Below are 12,239 nucleotides of genomic sequence, written 5' to 3' on the forward strand. Positions count from 1 at the left end.
TCTCTCGCACGGATTCGCTCTGTCTCCGGTATCGAATTTTCAATCACAATCCAGGATCTAACGTACAAAGATCCAATCGCGAACGAATGATCTTCCTCTCGAAGAATATCGAATTTTTATAATATATAGAAAAAATTTTTCTTTTTAATTAATAAATTATTTTTTATTTATTTCGAGATTTTTGTAAAATTTCATCATTGTAAATTTTTTTACTTCGTAATATTGCAATTAGCAAAAACTTTGTTTCAAATATTTGAGTACTCAAAAAATTGATCTTCGAGGGAAGATTATGAAATTTTTATAGCCATAAAAATTTCTTTTTTATTATAAAATTTTTTGTAAATTTTTTTGATTTCATTTCAAGATATATATCATGTGATATTTTGTAATGAGTTTTGTGAATAAAGTTTTAATTTATTAAATGTTACTATGATTTTTTGATTTATAATTAATGCACAAAATAGTGGAAGTAAAATTATCGTTCGCTTTTATTAAATTAGATTAGAAATTAGACGGAATATTAATCATTATAATGCATTTCTCTATTCTTGTCAGATTGGCAAGAAACATTTGAATATCAAACTTTTATAATCGAACGAGATCGTTAACTATTATGAAAATTTCGTCTAAATATTTCAAAAAATGTAGATAATTTTTTAATAAATTCTTTTTCATAAATTCTTATTTTCATCTATTTCTTTCATATTTCTAATAATACACGTTTTACATCAAGGATAAGAAAGTTTAAACTGAAAATTCTCTCTGAATACGTATTGCCAATTAACAAATTCAGAGAATTATGATTCTCTAATGATATCTAATTTAATATAACTTTGAATGAACTTCAAATTACGAAAATCGATAATATATCATATATAATATACAATGTATAAAAATTCTAAATTAAGACTTTTAATGAAATTTACAATGTATTAAAACTTAAATCTACAATTTTCTCAAGAACAAAGATTAAGATTTATTCAAATAATCTCTAACCTTTGTCCATCGATCTTCTATTTCGAATAAGAAATATCTGTGATATGATCGATGCACAGAAAATTCCAGATCGCGAATATTCGATACCACTTTTAAACAATATTAGGATAAATTGTAGCTTTACTTAATGATTCTACCAATCGAACTCGTCTACGTTTAGCGAGATCGGGATATCAATTTTACACGAGCTGCACTATTTAGGTCCTTGGTCCATTTTCGACGCATACATTTTATTTACAAGACATTATTATTCTTTTTTTTTCATTTATTTCTTCTTGGTACGTGCATTATCATATTACTCTCTCTCTCTTTCTCTCTCTCTCTCTCTCTCTCTCTCTCTCTCTCTCTCTTTCTCACCTTTTTTTTATTTATTTTACTTTACTTGGTTTGTATGCATAATATCATTCTCTTCAAAACAGATCGAGAGCGAATCGTCGAGAGGATCTTTGTATATATCGTCAATAAGTAGATCGAGAAATTCGCGTATTTTATTTTGTTCATATTTTTTAATATTATTATTACTTTTGTTTTTTTATCGTGGGTCTTATTAATAAAAGTAGATCAAACGAATACAATCTTTATATCGGATGGTTCTTGTCGGATTAAACATTGTCAAGCACTTTTTTAAATTGCCTGATCTGCGGAGAGAACAAAAAAAAAAAAATTATAAGTTATGAGAGCTTTGGTTTGATCAGTTTTTTGATTCACTTTTTATGAACTCATTAAATATTCAATCAATTTATTAAATATCATAATTTGAGAAATTCTTCAATGTTTGAGGTAATTGTGCATAATAGACTTAGAATTATTAAAATATCAAAATTTTAATAAAATATATGTATTATATTCTATTATTGTATATGTATACTTTTTAAACATTGAATAAATATTATTCATATAATAATATTTTTAAAGATGTTTCAAATTTTTCATATTGTTCCATACACTACTCTACATTTTTTATCAATGGAAAATTCATTACAAAATAATGAAATATTTATTCTTATTTCAGAATTATCTTTCAAAAAATAATAATAAAAAAATAAATCTTTCAGAATAACAAATTTGCATCACAAATTACATTTTAGGAAAAAAAAAAAAAATTCAAAATATATTTCATAATGAAATATCTTAAATCTTATTTTAGAATAATAGATTATAATATTAAAATTTAAAATAAAGACATTTTTTATTTTACAATAAAAGATATCTAAATAGATATCTTTCATCACAATATAATACTTCATAAAATTTAAAAAAAGAAAATTTTTAATAAAAAAATACTCTATACTTTGATAATAATAATAAATTTTAATATTTCTAATAATATATTTTAACATATTTAAAATAATCAATAATTAATAAAATAATGAAATTATAATATATTAGAATTTTAGCTTTCTCTCTGAAGATTAGGCAAATATAACGCAGTCAACTCCGATCATCCCCGCAGGCGAAAGACGATATTCCACCTCGCCGTGATCGGTATGGAAATATCGAAGGTATTTCTCAGATTTCTTTCATTCAAATTTTTCTTTTTTTCCTTCTTATTTTCACTTTTTTCATCCATCTTTCATTCTCTCTTTTTTCTCATACACGCATACACACTTTCTCTCTTTCTCTCTTTCTCGCTTGTATGACATGCTATTACCTGTATATGACACATTTACAATAATAACAATATGTTGCTCGTCGACAATCGCCACCTCGGTCCACCTCAGTCCTTAATTCGTACTTATTTTTTTTCTTCTTTATGTATACGTGTTATATTTATATATATTCATATTTATATATTTATATATTTATATATCCGAAAATTTCAGTGTGTGTTGATGGTAAGTACGTGTTTATACGTGTCTCCTGTATGTGTATTTCTGAGTGTTTAAAGGTCCTGGACCCCCTTCCTATCCTTCCATTTTTCACAATCTATTCTTATCTTCATCGTCTTCTATTAACCCTTTTCGCTTTTTCTCGCCTTTTGCTCGATCATTTATCACAAAGTTTCTCAAATTTTTCAAATGATTTTCAATGATTCTTACGTTTGCCATTCATTATTTTATTATGAAATCATGGTAAAAATTCTTGATTAAACTATATTCTCTTGTCAATCGACAATCATGATTTTTTATTGCAATAAAATTAATCTTATCTGTCTGATTTTGTTCATAATATGGATTTGTGCTATATTCATTCGATTATTTAACACTTTTGTTGCTATTAATATTTTATTTTTCATATATAAAATTTTTTTTTAGATTTGTTTGTAGTTTTTTTTATAAATTTCAGATAATTATCGTCTCTCTTGCACAATAATTTATTAAATAATAATATTAATAAGTTATAAATTATAGATTTTGTGATAAATAGAATGAATTAAAATTTATCATTTCAATAATTTCATTTATTTATTTCATTTTATTATTAAATTTATTATTATTAACTTTTAATTTAATTATGCAAAAGAAATCTATAAAAAAAATTAACAATATTTTCTTTTTACATGTAAGGATATAACAACAATGAATATTTAATGAAAAAAAAAATAATAATAATAAAAATAAAAAAAAATAATAATAAAATTAATAACATTATTAAAATTATTGAGAAAATATAATGTATATGTTTGTAGAAATGAAAGTGTTAATTTTTGTCGAGATTCGATATGGAAAAAGTAAAATGATACAATGTTTTCTTAATAGAAAATGCAATATTCTAATGAAATTTTGATTATTATTAAATCAGTTATTAATATAAAAATATATTAATCAGAATGAAAAAAAGGAATTGATATTAAAATTACATTACTATTTTATATTATATTTTTAGTTATAACGTATTAAACATTTAACTATAGCATATTAGATATTTTATATCTGGATAAAAAAATTAATAAAATTTTTCAACTTTCTTTTGATTTTAACAATTTAATATTTTTTTTCAAAACAATTAAATAACATTAATTTAGATTTTTTTATTTCACAAATTATTTAAAAGATTAAATTTTAAGATATATTATATTTAAGATTTTAAGTATATATATTATATTATATTATTATTTTTAATTAATTTAAATTTTTATCATAAAACTGAATCACATTATATTATACATAAAAACAAAATATTATATTATACATAAAAAAATTTATACAACAAAAAATAAAAAATTATTATTATTATCTTCATAGACTAATGCAATTTAAATCTTTTTCAATTGTTCATTTTTATCGAAATATTTATTTAAAAAAATTCATATTATATTAAAATTCAAGAAATTTAAAAAAATTCATATTATACTTATATATATTATACTTATACTATAAAAATTCAAGAAATATTATTTATATCTTTTTTTACAAAATAACGTATCATTTCACTTTTACTCAAGAAATACAATAAACACATAAAGATATTTGTATTAAAAATTTGATCAAAAACTTAATTCAAATAATATTCTTATAAGTTTAAAAATTGTCGTATTTTAAAAATAATCGTATTTTAAGTTTTAAAATTGTCGTAATTTATTAAATTAGTTTATATTCTACTGTTCTATCAAATATGTATTCATTAAATAATTGAAAAATATAAATAAATATTTTTATATACATAATAATTTTAATCAATCTTTTTTAACACAAATACTTTTGCAATGTCAAATCGTTTTAATTCGAGTGTAATTTGTTAATTGTAATTTGTTGCGTGTACTATCATAAGAAGTTCAAATTCCGCCGCTAGAATTTGTTATTGTATAATTCAAATCATTTAATGATCTTTTAAAATAAAATATATTTAGTGATTCGTTTCGTTTAAATCATTTAATTTAGTGATTTTATTTATCAATGAATTTATTACACAATAAAATGAATTTGGCTATGATTCTCCCAGTTCATCATTTTATAATTAAAAAATCAATTGAAGACAGATTTTGATTAATGTTCATTCTCTTTCGTTTTATGAAAAATTAATAGTAAAATAGAAAATGATAAAAAGCATAGATAGTTTTGCATATGATATCATATCATGTATACTTGTGAGTAATGTGTTTACAGAAAATTATTTACTTTTGTAATTCACACGAAATCGATACAAGTTATAAATATTGTGTGCGTGGTCAGATATAACCTTATTCTATCGTGCTTTCTTGTTTTAGTTATAGAAATTTCTAATTTTTTTCATAATCAATTAAAATTTCTTTTGCAAAATTTTATATAATATAAGGAAGTATTACGAATTTTTATACATTATATTTTTCATAAAGTTTAAAATAACTGAAAATTCTAATAAAATTAAATTTAATAAATTTATTAATATTTATAGTACATTTTAAATATTTTTCCTCATAAAAATATATTAGAAAATATTTTTTTAAAAAGGAATTTATTTAAAAACAAATTTAATAACTGAAATTTTTTTCAAAAATTGAAAATTAAAAAATTGAAATTAAAAATCTTGAAAAGATAATGTTTCTCAAAAAAATCAGACTTTCATTTCTTTTAAAAGAAGGTTAGAAAAAGATTTAGAAAATTGGAAAAATTCGCGCGATATTTAATCAAGTTTCTCTAATTAATTATATCATATTCACAGCCACTTAATCTTATTTTGAAAAAAATTAAAAGAAACATTTATCGGAAAGAAATATTCGTTAAAAATTTCACATGTTGAATATTCATTTAATCAAGGAACATTATTCCTTTGCATTATCAGACCTAAATTCATCCAAGATAATAATTTTCATGAAAGAGAAAAAACTAATCTTAAATCATCTTGAAAATAATTTTTTGAGCTAACATTCATTAATTTTTGTTTAATTGTTTTATAATATTGATTTGTTCGTAAAATAGAAAAACATGAACGAATTCGTGCTAACCGGTCATTAAGAGGGGTAGAAACTTGTGCGTCTGGTCGGGCAAATGGTAAAAAATAGTCGATAAGGAAGAATGAAGGGATTATGATTCTAAATTGAAAAATATGAAATTTGGTCGAAAGATACGATGAATTAATTATTTTTTCCTTCATCGAGCATGGTTTTCGATTATCGTAATTGTCGCATTTGCCATTAATTCACAGAGAGTTTTAGCTCTCTGATTTTATCATATTGATCAAATATAAAAAAAAAAAAGAAAAAAGGGGAAATATACATATCGAAGTAAAATATACTTAATCATGGCTTTCATTGTACTTTCAAGAATTTTTTTTTCGTTTACAAGTTTGTTTACGATTATATATATTATGTATATTCAAGCCAGAAAATGTTTTAATTTAAATACTTTAAATTAATATTTTCTTATCTCTTCTTAATCATCGCCGATGAAAAATGAAAGAGAATCATTTCGCCATAAATTTTGAGATTTTTTCTTCTTTCTTTTTTTTTTTGTTCAAGCGCTAGTGATATATTATATGCAGAGAAATGTATAAAAATCGTTTATCGGTTATATGAAGAATAATCAAATCGTTATATGCGTTTAATATATCATCATAAGAGACGCGTCCTTCTCTTTTCTCTCTTTTTTTTTTTTTTACCAATAAATTTTTTTTCTTTTGAAAAAGTAGGTTTATACCTTGAGATAATTATCACGTTATTCTGATTAATATTACACTTATGAATATTTTCGAGTGATTATGAATATTATCGATTTTACATTATTGTGTACGAATCACTGTTTTCTCGTGGCATGCTCAACACATACGAGGATAGAAAACCATGCCTTTGAATTTATGAAATTTGAAAAGAAATTGCTAAGAATCGATAGGCATCATGATACTATTCTTGTTATGTTTTTAAAAATTGTACGAAGAAATTATTGAGAGAAGGAAATGCTTTTGCCTACGTATATTCAATTCGATTTAATACTACATACATTAAAATAATATTTATTTATTTTTATTAATAAATAATAAATAAATGTTTCAAGATCTTAAATTTGAGATAATCAATTTTTTAAAATAAAATTTTAAAAATTAAAAAATTTCTTATTCAAATAAAGATATAAATAATGATAATGATAATGATATGCAATTTGTAAAAAATTAAAAAATTTTTGATATGTATTATTAAAGAAATAATATAATACATATGATATAATGTAAAATAATTTTATATTTTGTAATAATATATACTTAATATATACTTAAAGAGAAAGATTTATATATTTATATAATTTACTTTGCATCTATAATTTTTAACAATAATATACTTAATGAATTAATGCTGATTCTGATTAAACTTTCATTTTCAAAATGATAAAATAATAAAAAATAATCTTTATACTCCTAAACTATTTCAATGCTTCATAAAATAAAATTTATTTCTCTCCAATAATAATAAATAATATATTTTTTCTTAAAAAAATAAATATTCCAAGATATAATAAAAATTCTTATATTAATAAAATAATTTAAATTGCAATATTTTATCAAATAATCAATTCATTTAAAATTAAAAAAACTGAAATTTTTTTCAAATTTCCATTTATCACTAATATTTAAAAAAATCACAAAGATACGAAAGCAGAAAGCACATTTTCCTTCCACTGGCATGTTTCTATGATTCCCGTGAACCGATCGACGTAGCTGCGTCAACGAAACCTTAATCGACTTCCTTGTCGAGCATGCTACGTTAAAATGAATGAGAGATCACGAACGTGCGATACAATATTTAGAAGAAATGCGTTTCTTTTCTTTTTCTCTTCTTTTTTTTCTTACCTCGAATCACTTTCACATTTATTTTTTGCGACGATCTCCACATTGTGGCACATCACGTTCGCTATTGCTATTTTTATTTCTCGTGTGTACATACTCAATTATCATCGATTACACGCGATTAAGACGCAGACGAATAGATTCATTCTCTCTCTCTCTCTCTCTTTTATTCCTCGTTCTCTCTCTCTCATTCTTTTTCACAGACAATTTTTCCTCGTTTCTTACATTTACATACCCGTTATAATAAAATACACATTCACGAATGTCACAGTGTTGTTTCTTTTTCTTTTTTTCTTTACTTCCTCTTTTTTTTCTTTTGTCCTATCTGACCGCAATTAATCGCCCCTCCTGCATATTTCCTCGTTCATAATTTTCTCTCTTTCATTTCCAACTCCTTGCTTCTCTCCATCCGATCGCATCTATAATTATATACAAAGTGAAAATTGATTAAGTGTTCTCTGATAATCGCTCCTTTCATCAATTTCTCCCGCTCTCGCACACCATTATAAAAAATTGATTCGTTTTTATTTTCATCTCTTCATCGCGGGATTTACTTTATCGTTACAACACTTTCTTCTCGATGTCGTCTTCTTCTTGATTCTTTTTTTCTTTCAATCGTTTATCTTCACCATTCAGGTCTTGCGGAGAGTTAAGCTCATCCGATTCATCAGCAATAAGATCCTTTCTTTCTGAATGATTTTTCTCTTTCTATCTCTCTCTCTCTCTCTCTCTCTCTCTCTCTCTCTCTCTCTCTCTCTCTCTCTCTCTTATGAAAAATATTCTCGAAGACAATCGTGTGTTCACCATCACAGATAGTTCCAGCTTGGGAGGTACGCTTTAAACACTTTCAACGTTCCTCTCTACTCCCTTTCTCTCCTTTTTAAAATTAAACTTACTAAGGTCGTTCTTACGCTTGTATATGTATATGTATAAATAACAAGAGTCTTCGTTTTATATATACATGTGTATTCATTTTCTCGTTTTTAAACGTTCGAAGAGGATCAGAAGCTTTCTTTAAATATTCGACGATTCAATCTTTTTTCGTTTCGTATGCAACATTCTTTCATTTCGATCCATCAGGTTTTATCATCACTGTTCAATCAGACATCCACTCTCATACCACGATCTTTGGTAACGATAATCGTGTTACATTAAAGGCGCGTTTTATTTTTTTTTTTTTTCCTCTAATATTTACATCCCACCGTAGAACACACCGAGGATCCCGGTAGAGTTTATTTTACTTTAAGGCAGTGTCGTTCGTCGTGGACGAGTTATCTCCAGATTCCTTGGCGTCAGGTTCTTTATAACATTATTTTCATCCTTCAATCGTAATTTCCGCGTCGATTTGAAAATAGCAGAGCCAGCACGATCAAGCTTGTGTAGAGCCTCGTTTGACCCTCGATCACATGTAACAATGGTTCGAACTCGACTTCGAAACACGGCCCCGTGTGTCATACGGGTTCTTCCCGCTTGAAATTAATATTTTGCGAAGCGCAAAAGTCACGTGTGAACGGGATGCAGTTAAACAGTTTGCACACCTCGCACTCATATACCGGCACGTTGTAGAAGAGAGCTAGAAGGAGGGTGAACAAAACGACGATGAGAATCATGCAGATCCATATCAGCCAGATCTTGCGACGACGATCATACTGGCCAAATGAGATAAATGGTAACAAGGCATAAGCAGCGAGGAAACCGAAGATGAAACCGAATAGATGAGCGTAGTTATCCACCCATGGAAGAATGCCAAGGATTAGTAAGCCTATGAGGACGAAAATCAGCTTGGATAAGGCTCGTCGTGGATGCTTCAACATCGGCCAACAGTGCAATACCTCGACGATCAACGTTGCGAGGAGGGCAAAATGTGCTCCTGCTGGTCCGACCTGAAATTATATAATTTATTTCATTTTAGAAATGATATTCAAGTATTATAAGTTAACTAAGAATATTTATGTAAAAATATTTTTATAACAGAAATAAAAAAATAAGAGCCAAGAGGAGGAATGTAACAAATAAATATTAATAATTAGTAATAATTATAGTTTAGGTTTCACATAAATCTTTTACATATTATATATATTTGTATATTTGTATATTTCTGAATTTTTCATATATAAAACAAAACCATTTATATATATAAAACATAGTCTAGTTATAAGATTTTGAATAAAGTAGCCTTTATATTGTAATATTTGACTACATTTGAATATATTTATTCATTGCGGATTTCGACTTTAATCCAACTGTTAAAATATTCTCTTATATTATGAAGTTTAGTAATGTTTTCTGACATATTTGGTTGAATGTCTTGAATCTGTTTTAGATAATTTAAATTACGTAATGAACTTTATGATATAAAAGTACTTTTAATTATAATTAATAAAGAATAGACAATAAACAAATACAATATTAGTAAAATAATTATTAATATTAATATTACTATATTAATATTAATAATTTTAATTATTAATATTAATATTAATATAATAATTAATATAATGTAATATAATAATAACAAATAATTAACAAATAATTATAAATACAAAAGTAATAATTATAAATATTAACAATATTATAATATTAATAAAATTATTATAAATAATGATAATGATGTTTGAAATGATGTATGTAATGAAATATCAAAAATAATGAAATTATTAGATAATATTTTGATTGTTTTTCCCTTATTTTTATAATATTAATAATGATATAAATACTAATATATAAAATATAAAAAAATTGAAAATTAAGAACTTCTTTAATGGATTAAAATTGACACTTTTCAAGAATAATCCGAAAATTTAAATACTGTAAGAGTTAGAATGAAATAAATTATATTTGCAATTATCAAAAGAAATGTTTGATGGTTATTTAATATCCTTGCTAAATCTTTCTTATTCTATAATAAATCTTATACGTAATTATTAAATATATATACTAAATAATAGCATATACTAATAAAATACTAAATAACTATTAATTGACAACAGATATTTTGTTAATTTTTTCATTTTTACATTTTTTCAATTTATTTTAATTTTAATAGAAAAAATAATGCTAATAAAATAAAAATGAGATCAAGGTTGTGGTCTATATGTAATATATAATCTAATATATATAATGAGATTATTAACAATTAAAATTTAAGTAAATTGGAGATTATAATTTTAATAATAATTAATAATTATTCTTATTTATTATGTTTTTTATTTAATGAATGTCTTGTTTTCATAATTATTATATAATAATCCATTCAAAATAAATATAATAAGTGTATTGGATTTTTGATTATTTTTTTATTTTTCTTTAATGTTTTTTATTTAATGAATATCTTGTTTCCATAGTTATTATATAATAATCCAATCATTATATAATAATCCATTCAAAATAAATATAATAAGTATATTGAATTTTTGATTATGATATGTAGGAAAAAGAAAGATTTTATAAATATATATGAGTAATATTGAAAAAAATAAAAGTCTAAAAAAATTAGAATTTGGAACTGCTGATTCAATGTTTATAATATTTATTATAGTATTCTATAATGATTATAGTATATATGATTATAGTATTCTATCATGATTATGCAGAATGGAATTTATACTATATATATTAAATTGTGTTGTTATATTTATGTTATTATGTTGTCAATTATATTATATATATTATGTTATATATATTCAAACTTATTAAAATTTTAATATAATTTTATGATTTTCTCAAAAATTAATTTTTTCTTAAATTTATTTTAATTTGTCTGATAATATATTAATTTTAAAAAAATAAAAAATTTACAAACTTTTTAAGGTTTACAATATTTATGTCTATGCAGTTTTTTTCATATAAAATTTGCTAAAATTATTTATGTGATACTTTTATTTTTTATTTTATATTATATATAAATTTTAAATCGTATCAAAATATTTGGAACAGAAAATATAGAATAATTGAATTCTTTGAGAGATATTTTGAGAGATATACGTTTGATTGAATTCAATATCTCTAGAAAAATTCAATTAAACACAAAATGAAATTTATTAAAAATACTATAACTTTTATAATATAAAATGCTATGTTCTTAATCTACAATCTGAGCAATTTAAATCTATATTGAAAGGAACAGAAATAGAGTAAATTTGCTATTTTATTTTATTTTCATCTAACTTAGTTTTATTGTCTATAATTTATTTCATTTAATTTAACGCAAATATTTTTTTTATTTATATTAAATTTATTTATATATTTTATTCATATTATATTATAATGTTTATATCTATTTACTCATATTTTTATATTATTATTTATATTAAAATGTTAATATAAGTTTTATGAACCTCTTTTTATAAATATATATTTTATATATATTGTAATTATTTATAAAATGAAATGTGTATTTTAAGATAAATTATATATGTATAATACTTAAATATTAATTGGATCATTCTCACATTTCAAAAGTTTTTTGCTAAATATAATTTATTACTATTTTTATGAATTCTTCTTAATATTTATTTTTAAAATTTATAGCTAATAAATGTTGAGAT

The 12,239-nt window shown here is 22.9% G+C and overlaps 1 protein-coding gene across 1 annotated transcript in view; it reads right to left on the reverse strand.

Moving 5' to 3' along the window:
- Positions 1-7,376: 7,376 nt before the first annotated feature.
- LOC122715550 (inactive rhomboid protein 1) overlaps positions 7,377-12,239 on the reverse strand; it is a 348,614-nt gene continuing 343,751 nt past the window's right edge. Inside the window, 1 exon segment of the mRNA XM_043937820.1 lies at positions 7,377-9,575. Coding sequence (XP_043793755.1) covers positions 9,144-9,575 — 432 coding nt within the window. The 3' untranslated portion in view covers positions 7,377-9,143.

Source organism: Apis laboriosa, unplaced genomic scaffold (assembly GCF_014066325.1).
Source record: "Apis laboriosa isolate Shangri-la unplaced genomic scaffold, ASM1406632v1 scaffold38_cov145, whole genome shotgun sequence".
Taxonomy (NCBI): domain Eukaryota; kingdom Metazoa; phylum Arthropoda; class Insecta; order Hymenoptera; family Apidae; genus Apis; species Apis laboriosa.